The 18,510-nt window shown below is 37.6% G+C and overlaps 1 protein-coding gene across 1 annotated transcript in view; it reads right to left on the bottom strand.

Moving 5' to 3' along the window:
- bop1 (BOP1 ribosomal biogenesis factor) overlaps positions 1-18,510 on the bottom strand; it is a 171,909-nt gene that overhangs the window by 12,920 nt on the left and 140,479 nt on the right. Inside the window, exons 7-10 of the mRNA XM_028818103.2 lie at positions 7,844-8,056; positions 6,857-7,018; positions 5,713-5,793; positions 5,071-5,140 (exon numbers count right to left, since the gene is read on the bottom strand). Of these exons, the coding sequence (XP_028673936.2) occupies positions 5,071-5,140; positions 5,713-5,793; positions 6,857-7,018; positions 7,844-8,056 (526 nt within the window). The remainder of the gene's footprint in view (positions 1-5,070; positions 5,141-5,712; positions 5,794-6,856; positions 7,019-7,843; positions 8,057-18,510) is intronic.

Here is an 18,510-nt window from a genome sequence, read left to right on the forward strand (position 1 = left end):
CAGCAGTCTTTGGCTGTTGACAGACTCTCAACTCAGCAGTTAAAGTTAAATTGCAAGAATAAACTAAATGTGTAAAAGGGCTAATGATAAAGCTGTAAGACAGAAGGCAATGTCATATCTTTATGATATTTAATTTCTCACCTGACGTAAATGAAAAGGTAGCAATACCAGGGTCTACAATAAATGGCTAAATTTATTTTTCTGTGAGGTTATTTGACAAAGGTTCAGAAGAGACAGGCTGTTGGCTTGAGAGATGTAATGTGGTTTATAGAAATAAAGGTCATTATACATTCAGTGGAAATTGTGAAGTTGTGAATTCCAGGGATTTTTTCACATGTTAACAAAAATAATCAAATGCAATGGATGAAAAGTAACATTTAAATCGATTCACTTTGGTTCTAAAGTGATACTGTAAAGGTTAAAATGGTACATTAGACTGAAAAGGATAATAGCACAGTCCACTAAGATAACTGGAGGATTGCTTGAGCGAGTGCAACAAATATTTGGGAATCCAGACTAATGACCAGGAAATTTTATGATTGTACCATGACTAAAGTTGAGGAATTTCATCAAAGGCTATTTTGTTTATGTAACCTGAATAACTTCACTGTTAACTGCTGTATTTCACAAACATTCTCTGCTTTGGTTTTAAATTACTTCAATCAGTTCAATCATTTCATTCAGTTTTTATATTCAATTTTCACACTATACATTTTCTTTAAGCATTTTGGGTATCTTTTATTATTAATGTGAACACTGGTATTATAAAGCTGGTATTAAAAAATAAAGCACATACTTTGTTGCTGTTTTCAAACTTTAAACGTTTTTCATAGCAGAATGTAAAATAAACTCTTTATTTTGCAGTGCAAAAATAAGGCTCCATGGCATAGAAAAACCTTTTCATTTTAAGCTTGATTCAGACAGTCGCTGGAGTTTTTATTCAAAATAAAACTAATTTCTAACTAGTAACAAAGCACTATTCTATCAGTTACTATTCACTCCATGGATAATGACCTAAATGTGTTTGTGATAGTAATTTCATAAAATAAGAATTATAATGAAAGCCACATATAATGGCACAAAATAAAAACTGACAACATAGTTCAAATATAGTTGAAACTCTGTTAGAGAAGTTAAAAAACACTGGGAAAAGACAATTGCTAATTAGGAGATTTTTTTCTTTAAAATTCTTTAAAGGCTGATGACAGCTACTTTTACTGTGGGAAAGTATGTTTTATTACTGCTTCTATATATTTTATTGCAAAGATTAATTTTTGCCATGAGTGTAGTGGTTTTTCATATAGAGCTTTCACAATAATTTCTTTGGTAAAATGTACTAATATTGCTGCAGAACAGATACCAGAGTTGCAAAGATAAGTTACAAATTAAGATTAAAGGAGTTAAAATGCAACTTCTTACCTAACCATATTCATCTAATTATTACCCTTATGTTTCAATTTACCCTGGTGGCAGAATAAGTCAAGGATAGATTCTGTGACTAGCCTTATAAATTTCATTTTCATTCAAAAGTTTCTAGATACTAAGAAAACTTTAGTTCTTCCAATACATATTTGCTTCTCAAAGTACATTTTTATGTTATAACCTGAACTGAATCTACAACAGTCTTTAACACAAGTATTTAAAAAACAGCATATATTATATATCATGTGTTCCATGATACAAATACACTTTCAAAATTATTGACCCTAGACAAGTAAGATATGTGACCAAAAAAAAAAAAAAAAAAAAAAAAAAAAAAAAAAAAAAAAAAAAAAATCAGTCTGTATGGTGAACCTTGAATGTCTGCTAGCATGACATGAAGAAAGACAATGGAGAAAGCTCCATTAGGTGTTCCATGTATTATGCTTTTGTAGCTGGTTGGGGTTTAAACATGGGGAGGTAGAGTTTTAAATGAGCAGCATGCATTCTGGTTGTTATTAGAATGCCTTTTTCTTTTTCAAGCTCTTGTCCTGTTCAGCAGCAATTACAGTACGAAGAGGATTATAAAGTGGCCTGTGGCATGTTGCTGATTCTGCCTCTTTGTATGTTTTTTTTAGACATTTAAATTAATTTCAACATCAGAGTCCTTTTTAATTTATTCCCTTATTCAGAATGGTGGTCTGGGGTGAACTTACAAGTAAGTTCTATTTATGCATCGCAGAGTTTACCAATTTTTAGTTAATGCAAATGTGCGTCATCTCTCCTTACAGAAGATGTCAAAATACACTATATGTATACGTTTCTTGATGTTTAGTTATTTTATTTTTCCTAATATTTATCTTTATAGCTGCTATATTTATTTTATTTATATTTATTTTGATGTACTAATCAGTTTAATTTTGTTTGCTATGTAAAATGTTTTATAATTGCAGGAACCATTAAGAATGCTATATAAAGTTTGGTTGAACATTTGGAAATATATGTGCTTTATATTTATTCATCAAACAAGTACCACTTTTTGATGAAAAATATATGTTGAATGATTTTAACCTCCACACTTGTATCTATGAATTTAATAGCTATGGTGTAAATGCTGCCTGCCTTCCAGGTTGTTTGCTCATCTTTTTTAAAAAAAAAAAAAACCCCCAAAAAAAACCAAAAACAAAACACCATTACCTTTTATACTAGTATGACTGCAGTGGTGAATGCTTTCAAGAGATATAAAAGAAAGGTCTCTAACATGCCAGGCTACATGTTCAAAAGCAGTTAAGCAAGAACCTATAAAATGACTGTTTTATGAAAATCTAGAGAATCCTATTAAGGGCAGAAACAGCTGCAGCTGATTTGTAAAATGGTTCAGACTTTTGTCCTCTTTGCATGGTGGTGCAGATTAAAGTGATACTTAACAGTCTGGAATTGTGCTATTATTTCATGTTTGTACAACTGTCTGCTGTTTGACTATGGAAAAAAGCAGTAAGATTTAGTAGCTAGCTTTAGTACAGATAGGCCATGCTAACTGAATGTAAGCATAACATGCCACTTTCATTCTGGTGTAACACTGTTCAGGTCCCAGATTTGCCATATTGATGTAAATGTATGCTAGACATCAAATCTGTAAAACTCTTCATCTTTTGTTTGGTGACAAGAAAATGGTCTTTTACTTTAAATATTTTGCACAAGTATTTAATTATTATAATTTGTAATTAGTTATTGAAAGAATAAAAGTTTGCTTCTATGTAACATCTCTAGATTTCAACATATTTTTAATAACACTGTCACAAAAAAAAGCTACAGCTATAAAGGACACTATGACACATTTTACATAATAAACGATGGCTACAAAAACAGTAAGGCAATTTGTAAAACTGCACTTATTTGCCACACTCAAGTCTATATAAATAAACTATGAGGAACAGAGAAGTTCAGAATGGAGATCCAGGGGAGACAGACAGTAAAAACTAAGAACTGGCCAATGGAATGAAGTATTGGAATGAACAGCAAATCTTGCTTTTAGTGAGATATGTTTTTAATTTTTCCTCACCTGAGACACATATAGGTCATGTATATCCCACTGCATGGCAGTTTCAATATGTTGCATGTGGGAGCAAAACAATAACACCTGCGTTGCCCCCGTTAAAATTAAAACATAGGATACCACAAGTAGAAAATTCCCCACACAAGGTCATATTTATAAAACTAAAAGCTTGGTGGAAAGCTGTGTGTTCACATTTCAGCTTTGGTGCAAATGTGCACCCTCATTACTTTTAAGGATTAACACGTTTGTCACATCAAAACACATTATAATAATGGCTTAGCGATTTAAATTATAATATATGCAAGTTGTCATTTAGCTGGTTTGTCTGCATTTTCCGACTGGATCATGGGTTTCATCAGGATATATATGCAAATATTTCAAAATCTGAAATACTCCTGATCCCAGGCATTTTGGATTTGGGATACTCAACCAGTACTTGTATTTTTTTGAAGTTTAGTCAATATAAGTATTTCAGATTGATGTTGTGTATAAATACAAGTAACAACATATTCTTAACAGCTGCACCATAATACACTGTTCTTTAAATTATAATAAGAAAAATCTAATATTTTGTAAGCTATGTCAAAATATAATTTGTATTGACACTGTAATAGCTTATTAATGCTTTCTTAAATGATTAATTTAAAATATTAAACCAGTCTGTTATTCCAAATGCTCAAATACAAGTAACCTTAGTTCTTTTTAATCAACACACAACTATGTTATATAGATGTTATATGGTTCATTGTCAGGCAATTCCCTTCCTCATTAGATGTTTTGGTGCTATCACAACATCTTTTGAAGTTAACTGGTCTCCTCCTCTAGACCACAACTCTCTGTGCTTCCTCTCCAACCATGCTACCTATCTTAATGCCCAGGGTCTTCCCTGCCCTTCATAGTAACTGCTCAGGAAAACCCCTGACTCCAGCTACCACTGGCAGGTACTCATACTTCACCTTCCATCCATTCTTTACACATTCATCAGCTGGAAGTTTATATCTGTACAGTTTCCTCAGACAACTCTTCAATACACTCTTTTCATGAGATTGTCAATTCTAGCATAATGTTTTACACCAAATAAAAAAATAATAACCTTAGTTCTAGTCCATATCATGTAGGAAGATGAGCCACTGTCAGATACCGTTTTTCACTTTCAAGTTTCCACTCTTAATAAACAGGATAAGCCATGATCGTTAATAGATTTTCTTTCATACCTATACTGTCTCCTCCAGAACCCAAGCAATAATGCCAGGACCCTAATTTCACCTCCTGCAAAATCTCCATTCTATGCACAAGAAATGTTTTTTTGTTAATTCAAAATGGGGTGGGATGCTGCAAGCAACATTTTAATGGATCTAAACATATAGCTTGAGACAATACTTCCATAAAACATAAAAAAAAAATTCTTTTATTTCTACTGTTACGCTAACACCATTAGATCACAGCACTCATTATGAGGATAATAATGAGCCATCAAAGAACAGCCTCTAAGTGGATAGAAGAAATCACAAGAAGTGATCTAGTGAACTGTAGTTAAAAATAAAGTAATAGAAAAATTCATGCCCAAATTACTGAGGAGAAAACATTGCACTTACCAGAAGCAAGCCACTGCCCGCTGGGAGACATGCTAATGCATCGTACTAAGTTTGTGTGCCCACGGTAGACCTGTTTTACAATAAATTGGAGAGAAGAAAAATGATCAAATAACTTTCAAAGCATGAAACTTCCTCAATGACTCATAATAAATGACTGAAATTCTTTGTTTTTCAAATGACACATGTATATTCTTCCTCTTCTGTCAGTATGTTGTCTCCTTCTGATCATGCTCAAGTTAACGGTCTTTCTTAAACAAACATGAAACATTAACAAAGGTTTACAAAGACCAAACACAAGCTCAAAACTTGTTAACTTTATGTTGTTAAAAGCAGAGAGACAAATAGAATGAAACTAATTACCTAACTTGCATATGAGTGGACTGTGGGAGGAAACTGGAACACCGGAAGGAAACCCGCAAGGGTACAGAGAGAACATACAAACTCCATATAGAGAGCACCCAGAACATAAATCCTGGTCTGCTTGTTGCAAGGCAGCAGCACTACCACTACACCACCCCAATGCACAGTACTTACTCTATAAGATATACCGTATATGTTTATAAATGTACATAATTCCAGATGTATATATTTACAGACATTCTAAATCAATCTACTGTAGTATTAAAAAATATGTTATCCTACCAATGACAGTGTAGTGGGAAAGGGCTGGAGATCCTTTGGTTTTGGCAGTTTTGGAATCAAATCTTCTGGGTCCACATTTACCTGACAAAAATATAAAGATACAAAAATGAATAAAACACATCCAAATTAAAACAGAATTAACATTTTGCAGAAACTGATTTAGCAACCAGTTACAGCATATACACACAGACACACACAGTCATGCACTGATACACAGCTGACAGAGTTTAGGCCATTAGTACTTACACCTGAGGGCCATAGGAAAACGACAGGGAAATAATATTCTAGAAACTGCAAAAACCAGCTGCTAGTAGTCGCAAATGCCATATGTCTTTTGTTCATCACGTACTTGCAGCAGTGCTACCATCCATAGAATGAGACACTTTGCATAGAAGCAGTGAGAAAAGCAATGGTGGAGCTGCAAAGGTAGCAGCCTTTTCAGTTGTCTTCCTTCCTGCACTGATGCAGAAACCAACTAATTTCCAAAAATTAGCAATAAGATATTAAAAAAGATCATTGCATTCAAACAGTTCCATATTTCAGGAAATGACTGGCCATGGCACATGGCATTTTATTGAAGTCGCGCTTCATGCAGCTGGCACCTCTATTTTGCTTCTGAGTTGTGCAGATAGGTTACAACTTTTCCACTTCCACCAAGGAGATGGAAACATCTTGTAAATAGTAATAAATATTTTGTTATTATTATTATGTCACATTGTCTCATAAGTGCCCATGGAAGGCACTTTAAGGTTTGTTTTGATCAGCGCTGCTCCACGAGGCTAATTCTTATGCACTCAGTCTGCACTGCCTTCTCTTACACAGATAAGGGATGTGATCACAAACTCAACGATCAACTTGTGTTCTGCTCCTTAATGGAACTTAAAGTATGCATACCATTAACCCATACCAGACCAAAAAGCCACAATTTCAAAGACCTATACACTTTGTGACCTACATACAGTATGAACAATTCGATATATGGCTAAAAGGCCAGTCCCAAAAGGACCTGTAAGTCAACGACTGTATACATAGAAATAGAGATTCATATTAACTAGAGTTTTACAGTTATAAAAAAAAAATAACAGATGTGCAGACTGGAGCAAAATGTGTGCATATAAATTACATATATTTGTTTTTTTCTTACTCTCATCTTTCGCTGGCGTGGGCAGAGATACAGATCCAGACACCGTTCAAATCTGTCTTGGATAAAACGGGAAAAGCCTGGAACAGTACGTAGGCTTGAAAACTTCTGCGGAATGAACTTTAGTTTTCTTTCCTCAGGTTCCTGCTGCTCCCAAGCTAATTTCTACAAAGTCAAGTGAATAATGACAGAAATCAGATGAAATAGTAACAATTAAACTTGTTCATATGCTTAAAATGCAAATTGCTGAATTCAGATTAGTTTAAAGGGGATTTTAAAGTTATTATTTTTTCAACAAACTGAAACAATGGCCAAACAGTAGAAAATTGGTGTGCCACTGCAAGTTGACTGCTTAATGACAGAACCCCAAACATGTCTAAAATCTTCACCATTGCCTGAAAACTACCTTATGTACATGGCAGAATGACATTTCTCTTGTATTTTAATTATTTAACAGGTACATGCCATGTCCTCCACAATTCTAGATCCAAACCTTTACAAATTGCTCATCCTATCTGAAATGTTGAACAGAAAATTGAGCAATAACATGTTCTGAATAAGGTCACACATACTCAGTAATCAGTTGTTGAAGTACAGACAAAAGCTGCTCATAAAACGTTTTAAATAATAATAAACTTTAAAATATAAAATTTATATACAGTGACTAGACAAACGTGGTTCTGGAATACAAGTAAATGTAAGGCAAGTCCTTCTTAACATATAGTAGGAATAAGTGGAATAGACCACTAGTAGTTGTCTTACACTATAGGGTCATATTTCCTCTGATGCAGGCTGAAATATTGTAAATTGCAATTAAATAGAATATATGATTTTCATGAATTACTTAGAGGCAAACCTTATAATTAAAAAGTTAATAAATGTGAAAATTATGCTGGTCTACCATATTAGATATTGAGGCCACTAAAATTTCTGACTAGAAATTTAAACAAGTTTTCTCCTTCATGGTCTACTATAAACAGGGTTCCTTACCTCTTCCTCAGAAAAGAGGTACTCAGGAGGAGGGTTATAGGACTCTTCATGCCCTGGCAACTTCATTTTTGGTGCAGGTACATGCATTTTGTGTCTTCCCAAAATGGCACTGGAATCTTCCTTTGCCCAAAGGTCATAATACTGTGGGGCTGTTTCCTTGGGCCTACGAGGTTTGATCCATCCCATCTTTATTGCATGGACTAGCTTTGAAACCTTAAATTAGAGACGAAAAAACAATATTGCATCAAATAAGGTATGGTCTGCAGCAGACATTGATGAGACATCACTGAACCTAAAGCACACCAAAGAAAATTTATGACCTCAAGACAGGTACCACACATGCTTCCCTGTTCTGTCTCACTCTGCAAATGATTACGATGGGGAGGGGTGGGATTGGTAGTAGGTGGTTCCCCCTTGGGAGTTTCCAGCTGATTTATATTAACATATATAAGACCTATTGGGTGCTTGGACATTGGGGTTCTGATCACACTAGTAAATGACTGAGCATGAGGTGCTTGAATACTACCCTTTACTTCTAGTAGCAAAATGAAAGAAATACTGGTACCTTACTACATTAAAAATTGGGATGTTCAGGACTATAGTACCTGTACATTGCACAACCCTAATATATTACACACACACATTCTTTCTCTCTCTCTCATATTTTATTTATTTATATACATACTTATATATACATATATACATATACTAACTTACATATACATACATACATATAGATAAATGATAGATAGATACTTTATTAATCCCCAAGGGGAAATTCACATACTCCAGCAGCAGAATACTGATAAAAAACAATATTAAATTAAAGAGTGATAACAATACAGGTATAACAGACAGTAACATTGTATAATGTTAATGTTTACTCCCCCGGATGGAACTGAAGAGTCGCACAGTGTGGGGGAGGAACAATCTCCTCAGTCTGTCAGTGAAGCAGGACAGTGACAGCAGTCTGTCGCTGAAGCTGCTCCTCTGTCTGGAGATGATACTGTTCAGTGGATGCAGTGGATTCTCCATGATTGACAGGAGTCTGCTCAGAGCCTGTCACTCTGCCACAGATGTCAAACTGTCCAGCTCTGTGCCTACAATAGAGCCTGCCTTCCTCACCAATTTGTCCAGGCGTGAGGCGTCCCTCTTCTTTATGCTGCCTCCCCAGCACACCACCGTGTAGAAGAGGGCACTCGCCACAACCGTCTGATAGAACATCTGCAGCATCTTATTGCAGATGTTGAAGGAAGCCAGCCTTCTAAGAAAGTATAGTCAGCTTTGTCCTTTCTTGCACAGAGCATCAGTCCAATTTATCATCCAGCTGCACTCCCATTTATATGTCTGCACCCTCTGCACACAGTCACCTCTGATGATCACGGGGTCCATGAGGGGCCTGGGCCTCCTAAAATCCACCACCAGCTCCTTGGTTTTGCTGGTGTTCAGTTATAGGTGGTTTGAGTCGCACCATTTAACAAAGTCCTTGATTAGGTTCCTATACTCCTCCTCCTGCCCACACCTCATGAAGCCAATGATAGCAGTGTCATCAGTGAACTTTTGCACGTGGCAGGACTCCGAGTTGTATTGGAAGTCCAATGAATATAGCCTGAACAGGACCGGAGAAAGTACAGTCCCCTGTGGCGCTCCTGTGCTGCTGACCACAATGTCAGACCTGCAGTTCCCGAGACGCACATACTGAGGTCTGTCTGTAAAATAGAGATGGGAGTAGATTCATAACTGGTGGCATGGATCGTGGACTGTCAGGTTGTCCCTGAGGAGCAGAGGTTGGAAGGTGTTGAAGGCGCTAGGGAAGTCCAGAAACATAATTCTTACTGCACCACTGCCTCTGTCCAAGTGGGAGAGGGATCGGTGTAGCATATAGATGATGGCATCCTCTGCTCCCACCTTCTCCTGGTATGCGAACTGCAGAGGGTCGAGCGTGTGGCGGACCTGTGGCCTCAGGTGGTGAAGCAGCAGCCGCCCCATGGTCTTCATCACATGTGACATCAGGGCGACAGGCCTGAAGTCATTCAGCTCACCAGGACATGATACCTTTGGGACTGGGGTGATGCAAGATTTTTTCCAAAGCCTCGGGACTCTCCCCTGCTCCCTGCTCAGGCTGAAGATACGCTGTAGAGGACTCCGCAGCTCCAACGCACAGGCCTTCAGCAGTCGTGGCGATACTCCATCTGGACCCACTGCTTTGCTGGCACGAAGTCTCCTCAGCTCTCTGCTTACCTAGGGTGCTGTAATTGTGGGTGGGGGGAAACTCTCTCCTATGCTGGTATCAGCAGAAGGATGGGTGGAGGGTGCAGTACTGTGAGGTGAGAGTGGGTTAGGGTGGTCAAACCTGTTAAAGAACTTGTTCATCAGGTTCACTCTCTCCACGTCTCTCTCGATGGTGGCACCCTGTTTCGAGCTGCAGCCAGTGATGATCTTCATCCCATCCCACACTTCCTTCATGCTGTTATTCTGCAACTTCTGCTCCATCTTTCTCCTGTTCTGCTCCTTCGCCGCCCTGAGCTGGACTCGGAGTTCCTTCTGCACGCACTTAAGCTCACGCTGATCACTGCCTTTAAAAGCCCTTTTTTTCTGGTTCAAAAGGCCCTTGATGTCACTTGTAATCCATGGCTTGTTGTTAGCATAGCAGCGTACTGTTCTTACTGGAACTACAATGTCCATACAGAAGTTGATGTAGTCAGTAGTGCAATCAACAACCTCCTCAATGTTCTCACTACGTGACCCCTGCAGGATATCCCAGCCCGTAGTTCCAAAGCAGTTTCTCAGAGCCTGCTCTGCCTTAGGGGACCACTTCCTGAATGAGCGTGTGGTTGTAGGTAGCTCCCTCACTCTTGGTTTGTAGTGAGGCTGAAGCAGAACCAGGTTATGATCTGCTTTCCCAAGTGCAGGCAGCGGGGTGGCGCTGTATGTGTCTTTAACGTTTCCACACAGTAGGTGAATAATCCTGTTTCTCCGGGTGTTACAATCCACATACTGGAAGAAGGCAGGTAATGTTTTGTCCAGCGTCGCATGGTTAAAATCTCCAGAGATTCGCACAAGCGCCTCGGGGTGCTGTGTTTGTAGTTTAGCAACAGTGGAGTGGATGATGTCACCCGCTATCTCCATGTCCACCTGAGGAGGGATATAAACAATATAAACAATGACGTGTCCAAACTCTCTGGGCAAGTAATAGGGACGCAGACTTACGGCTAACAGTTCGATGTCCCTGCAGAAAGTGGAGATTTTGACGTTTACATGTCCAGGGTTGCACCACCTTGTGCTAACATAGAGAGCGAGTACTCCTCCTTTCCGCTTCCCGCGTATTTGCGTCTCTGTCCGCTCTAACTAACTGTGCTAAACCCGGGTAGCTCCACGTTAGCTTCTGGGATGCTAGTTGTTAGCCACGTTTCACAAAAACACAACAAACTGCATTCTCTGTAGGTCATATATATATATATATATATATATATATATATATGCGGTGGGTTGGCACCCTGCCCGGGATTGCTTCCTGCCTTGTGCCCTGTGTTGGCTGGGATTGGCTCCAGCAGACCCCCGTGACCCTGTGTTCGGATTCAGCGGGTTGGAAAATGGATGGATGGATATATATTATATATATATATATATATAAAAACACACACTTCTAACTGGAGATATATGGGTGGAGCGGTTTTTAGGGGGTGGGGCCAACTGATGAGGTGGAGTTCAGAGGGTCTTGGTAATAATTTCTTATTTTTTAAGTACATGTTCTTCTTTTCAAGCCTGCACATGCTAGGTTCATATCCAAATGTGTACTAATGGCGTTTTCATTGGATAGCCACGTTTCAGCCAGTTCTCTGGCTCTTTTAGTATCAGCCCTGAATTTTACTTGCACAGAGTCTCATTTAAATGCGTGTCTGGTCGAACTTGAATGTGTGTAAATCAGAAATCGTGGGTGCTTTCTTCTGACAGGACTGCACTGTTCCTGTATACGTGTGGCAAGTGTTTTTGATGTTTGTTCTATGTAAACAGTTGGGCATGAATCACATGGTATGCTGTAAGCCGCATTTTGTGTCTCTGCTGCCGATTTCTTGGTTTTAGCATTAAAAATAACTGTGCAGAGTGTTTGTAGGCTTGTGAACTATTTTGATGCCTGATCTGAACTGGATATGTGCCGAACCTTCTGATACCCTATGATAATAAGAAAGTCTGTGCCAGGTGAGATGGGGGGTCAGGTTGGAGTCAATTGTTTGCTGGGGTCTTTGACATCTCCTATGAAAGCATTGTCTGATGAATGTCTTTTGGTAGCCATTTGATGTGAACAGTTAGAAAAGATAGCATCTTTCATTCTTTTCAGTCTCCTTAGTAATTACAATGGGAATGAACTCTTCAGAACAGAGTCTTAAACACAGCTCAGTTTATGATGGGTAATTGTTAACAAAGTCTAATATTGTGTCTGCATAACATTCCTTATGATAAACACCGGTAATCAGAGTGGCGTTGTTACTCATACTTCTTTCAGTGGATATGTCCAGGAAATTGATGCTTCGGTTTATTTCTTTTTCCATAGTAAACTGGATCACAGGGAATACTGCGCTGATGTGGTTATGGAAATCATTCGGCTGGTCACTTTTTAATATGATAAATGTGTTCTCAGCATAGCGTATCCCATGTTTTGGTGTGTACTGAATTAGGGCTAAGTTTTTGCTGTATTACCAGGTCAGCCAAGAGTCCTGATAATTGAGATCCCATTGGCATGCCTTCTTTTTGTCTGTAGTATTTCCCATTAAAATGGAAGTTTGTTTTCTGGAAAAGTGAAACTAGATGCATTTATATCGTTCGTGGATAGCTTTGTTTGTGTCATTATGGTGCGGTTGCTATTTAGTTTTGTTTGTAGAGTTTGATGAATTGGAATTACAGCGTACAGCGACATGATATAAAATGATACACATACACACTATGTAAGTACAATACACTATATGTAAAAGACACTCCATGTGTTATATCCAGTAAATACCAGATTGACTCTGTTGTTTTTTCCCCTTCTGTATTAAAGGTCACATTTGTGTATGGACTTCATTTTAACTATGTCTCAAATCTATTGTGATTTTTATTCTATCAAATGTATTGTTTAAACTCAAAGGTGGGCAAAGTCAGTCCTGGAGGGCCGCAGTGGTTGCAGGTTTTTGTTCCAACCCTGTTGCGTAATTAAAAACCAATCCTTGTCAATTATTTAATTTCCTGGCTAGCTAGTGCGTTTAACTCTGCCATATCAAGTCATTCTTTTTTCCTTTTTAAGGATATCATCCAAATGATTTGAAGTCTAAAACAGACGAGTTATTCTCAGTGCTTCACTTTTTTCTCTTTACTTTCCTTCCAAGTATTTAATTAAACCCAATATTGCATGATAAATACACACAGGTGTAAATGGAAACAAGCTAAATGGAGAAATGCTGGTTTCTTTTGTCATTTGCATCTTATTGCTAATAGGGAGCAATTAAAAACCAAGACTACAGCTGTTTAAGACTAAAATAAGCAATAAGGGTTCAAAATCTTAACAAGCGAGACAACTGAAGTGAAGCAGAAGTGTTACTTGAGCAATAAGTGCTTTTTATTAAGTAATTGGGTTGGAACAAAAACCTGCAGCCACTGCGGCCCTCAAGTACTGAATCTGCCCACCCCTGAAAGTATCATGACACTTTGGAATCAAACAAAGCAGATTTTCTAAGGTTGGTTTTGCTGAAACCAGTTATTTGGTGTCCCTGATACGCAAGAAATGCCAAACCATTTTGGTTATTCATTAAAACACATTTTTACTTTTATATAAAAGAGCTATACAAAGTAAACAGACAATTTTAAATACAGATTAAAAATACATTTTCAAGAAAGACTGAGAAAATTAAAAAACACTACTGGGGCTCCCTCATACCTATAGCAATACGCCTTTATAATGCCTAACTGTGACTGCTCTTTTTATCTTTAGCCAAGTCAAAGTGTTTATTTCCTTTTAGTAATTCTGGAGTGTATTTATTATTTATTAGACTACTGTAACAATCTACAGTTGCACCTTGGGATACATACATTTTCTCTCTCTATAATCACTATACCTCTAACAGAGTATTACACACAGGAGTTGAAAATATTTATTAACACTATTATCATCTTTTCAATCCATTTCAAATATAATTCCAAGTACAGTGTAACTATAATATAACTTTCAATGCTCATAAGTATTGATCATTAAATACTGACAAAATTGTTCATCTACAAGTACAAATACAATTAACCTCACTCAAAAACTATAATATGATGTAAGTAGTTTTCAAACTTACACCTGTAAACTATATGTTGTAAATGACTATGAAATCTTTATCAAGTCGATCTAGTCAAAATAAGGAAGACTTGTGAGGGTCTAGTACTAAAAGCAGTGGTATTTCTTTTCTTATTTATTTCTTTTTTAAATTTTCACCTCCAATGCCTATGCAATTTCAATAGTACAACAATAAAACTTAATGTGGACGCAGTTTAATGTTAAAATAACTGTAGCTGTCAATGGTAAAAATGTTAGCACTTTTAACTTTAAGAAAAATACACACAGTAAAACTAAAGAAATAATTAGATTTAGGTCTGTTCTAAATGTAGCTGAAGCATATGAAAATACAGTAGAAACGTATGAGAGACTTCTTTGTATTTGTGACAAATGCCCTGAGCTGAGCATGTGACTGAAAACAGATACCACATATAGTCATTAAACTTGCAACCAATTTGAGGGTGGAAATCTCAATTTCATCTGCAGTTAAGGCTCTTATTTCTACAAGCTTTTAGGGTTTAATGCCTCATTATTAGAAAATTGCACCTCCGCTTCCACTTTTTAAAGTATGTGGAAATGATTACGTCTAATACTGCACATTTGGTAACAGTTATGTAAAAATTGGTTAGAACATGAAAATTACATATTCTAAGCTTATCCTCAGTCAATGTAGGCTCAGCCTTCATAATTTTAAAATTAAATCTAACACTAATGCTACTATGCTAATTGATTCTGACAGGGATGAAAGACACCCTGAGCCAAATGCACTAGTCACACATTCTTCATAATATAGAGAGATCATTTTAAAAGCTTTATTTTAGTTAGGATTTTAATTGGTACAACTGCATGAAATACAGAACAAAAATACAGTACTACAAAAGTATGTTTCCCCAAAGCAAATTGAATAAGTTTAAAAACATTTTGGTAAAAATGTCTAATGAACAAAGATGAAATTTAGAGATTTTATTAACCAATACAAGTGGTTTCATTGTATATGTAACTTACTCTAAACTATGTATTTTTTAAGTGGAGAAAACAATCTTGTGCCCTCATAAAACATGGTATGGTGTATGGGGTTCCTATACTTTTATCCGTTCATAAGCAAGGCCAGCCTAATCAGTTCAAGGTTAACTTGAAAGTCTTTTGCTGCTATTGGTGAGATTAGTATTATATAAAACAAGGTCATTTGCAAAACATTGGGTACATTTAAAATGTCCAAGTAACGTGCTAGGCCACAAGTCTACAGAATAGCTCTAGTGCACCTTAGCAAAGATCCCAGAAGTATACTGAGTATTTTGGACTTCATTAGAGGGATGCAACACCTTTTTTCCATTAAAAATGTTGTCATTTAGGATTTTGATAATGGTGGCTAAAAATGCATTTCCAGGATCCAGTGATTAACAGGCACAAGATCCTATGACTTGCGTGGCCAATGTTAATGGTTTACATAGTTTTCATGCTCTTTCAGCTGTTCATTCATTAACTACACATGCCCTGGTAATATGGACAATGCCACACTGGAGGAATACACTGTCCCCTGAATGGAAATGCTTTGCTGCAGGATAAATGTATTCACTCTATATTATGTTTCATTTATTTCTGATTACCTTGCATTTTAAAAGGAAAAAATGCTCTAGGTATTGTCAGAAAATGTAAAAACCACATTACTAGAATCATTTACTGTGCTAAACAAGCACTGTCTACTTGTTAAAACCAAGGTGATGGGTGACTCATCTGACAAGATGACCTGTTTTCTCTTTGTAGATCCTTTCCTTAGGTTCTTTGTATTTCTTTACTAAGAAATTTACAAAATGAAATTAAAGGTAAATATACCACAATATCTGTGAGATTCCTAACAGAATGTCCTTCATGAAACTTCTTGCTCTCACCTTAGAATGACACTTGCAATGAAATAATCTAGAACTGATTGTCAATTTTTCTATGTAATCTGAATTAAAGGATGGAATATGCAATCAAAAAATAAGTGCACTGGTACCTTGATGATGTCTTTCCCTCAAAGTTATATGCTACGACTCCCTTAGACACTCCTCCTGTGAGGTTTCAGCGAGCTGAGCAAACATAACAACTAAAGAGTCTGCCAAATGTATATGCCAATGTCACTGAGATCTTTTCCTTGAGAAATGGGTAAGCAAGAATTTGTTTGGCCCCATAGAGATGCATCTCAGAGAACAGGGTACTTATGGTCATTTTCCTTAAGAGAGTTTGGGCCCTTGAAAGCAGAGGGCTGTACTTTAATCTGCCGTGATTAATTCCCACGACTGCACTTTCTTCTGCCATGACCGGAGTATTGCCGCAGTAACTAAGTAAATGAGCAAGGCTCATTTTTTGCCCCAATCACAGTAAACACAATGAAAAACTGGATTTACCCAGCTTTTTATATTGATGTTAAAGTGGACAGAATATAAATTATTTACTTCTGTAACCAATGTTTTGTAAAAACAACCACTTTCAATAGAATATGTAGCCACCATTTATTCAAAGTTGTCACTCACTTGTAAAAGCTTGCACAAAATGTGACTTCTTTCCTATATGTTTAAATGGGTCTTCATGTTGTGCTGCACAGTTTTACTATACAGTGCATCCGGAAAGTATTCACAGCGCATCACTTTTTCCACATTTTTTTATGTTACAGCCTTATTCCAAAATGGATTAAATTCATTTTTTTCCTCAGAATTCTACACACAACACCCCATAATGACAACGTGAAAAAAGTTTACTTGAGGATTTTGCAAATGTATTAAAAATAAAAAAACTGAGAAATCACATGTACATAAGTATTCACAGCCTTTGCTCAATACTTTGTCGATGCACCTTTGGCAGCAATTACAGCCTTAAGTCTTTTTGAATATGATGCCACAAGCTTGGCACACCTATCCTTGGCCAGTTTCGCCCATTCCTCTTTACAGCACCTCTAAAGTTCCATCAGGTTGGATGGGAAGCGTCGGTGCACAGCCATTTTAAGATTTCTCCAGAGATGTTCAATCGGATTCAAGTCTGGGCTCTGGCTGGGCCACTCAAGGACATTCACAGAGTTGTCCTGAAGCCACTCCTTTGATATCTTGGCTGTGTGCTTAGGGTCGTTGTCCTGCTGAAAGATGAACCGTCGCCCCAGTCTGAGGTCAAGAGCGCTCTGGAGCAGGTTTTCATCCAGGATGTCTCTGTACATTGCTGCAGTCATCTTTCCCTTTATCCTGACTAGTCTCCCAGTCCCTGCCGCTGAAAAACATCCCCAGAGCATGATGCTGCCACCACCATGCTTCACAGTAGGGATGGTATTGGCCTGGTGATGAGCGGTGCCTGGTTTCCTCCAAACATGACACCTGGCATTCACACCAAAGAGTTCAATCTTTGTCTCATCAGACCAGAAAATTTTCTTTCTCATGGTCTGAGAGTCCTTCAGGTGCCTTTTGGCAAACTCCAGGTGGGCTGCCATGTGCCTTTTACTAAGGAGTGGCTTCCGTCTGGCCAATCTACCATACAAGCCTGATTGGTGGATTGCTGCAGAGATGGTTGTCCTTCTGGAAGGTTCTCTTCTCTCCACAGAGGACCTTTGGAGCTCTGACAGAGTGACCATCGAGTTCTTGGTCACCTCCCTGACTAAGGTCCTTCTCCCCCGATCGCTCAGTTTAGATGGCCGGCCAGCTCTAGGAAGAGTCCTGGTGGTTTTGAACTTCTTTCACTTACGGATGATGGAGGCCGCTGTGCTCATTGGGACCTTCAAAGCAGCAGAAATTTTTCTGTAACCTTCTCCAGATTTGTGCCTCGAGACAATCCTGTCTCGGAGGTCTACAGACAATTCCTTTGACTTCATGCTTGGTTTGTGCTCTGACATGAACTGTCAACTGTGGGACCTTATATAGACAGGTGTGTGCCTTTCCAAATCATGTCCAATCAACTGAATTTACCACAGGTGGACTCCAATTAAGCTGCAGAAACATCTCAAGGATGATCAGGGGAAACAGGATGCGCCTGAGTTCAATTTTGAGCTTCATGGCAAATGCTGTGAATACTTAGGTACATGTGCTTTCTCAATTTTTTTATTTTTAATAAATTTGCAAAAATCTCAAGTAAACTTTTTTCACGTTGTCATTATGGGGTGTTGTGTGTAGAATTCTGAGGAAAAAAATGAATTTAATCCATTTTGGAATAAGGCTGTAACATAACAAAATGTGGAAAAAGTGATGCGCTGTGAATACTTTCCGAATGCACTGTATATGCAACCATTCTCATATAATGCATATATTTCACTGTGAATGTTTAAACATTATGGAAAATACTGGTGCAGAGGAAATGCCAGCTTTGTTTAATCTTTAACAGCAATGGCAAAAATTGACATTCAAGGATTCAGTTTTCT

This window comes from Erpetoichthys calabaricus, chromosome 13, assembly GCF_900747795.2.
Source record: "Erpetoichthys calabaricus chromosome 13, fErpCal1.3, whole genome shotgun sequence".
Taxonomy (NCBI): domain Eukaryota; kingdom Metazoa; phylum Chordata; class Cladistia; order Polypteriformes; family Polypteridae; genus Erpetoichthys; species Erpetoichthys calabaricus.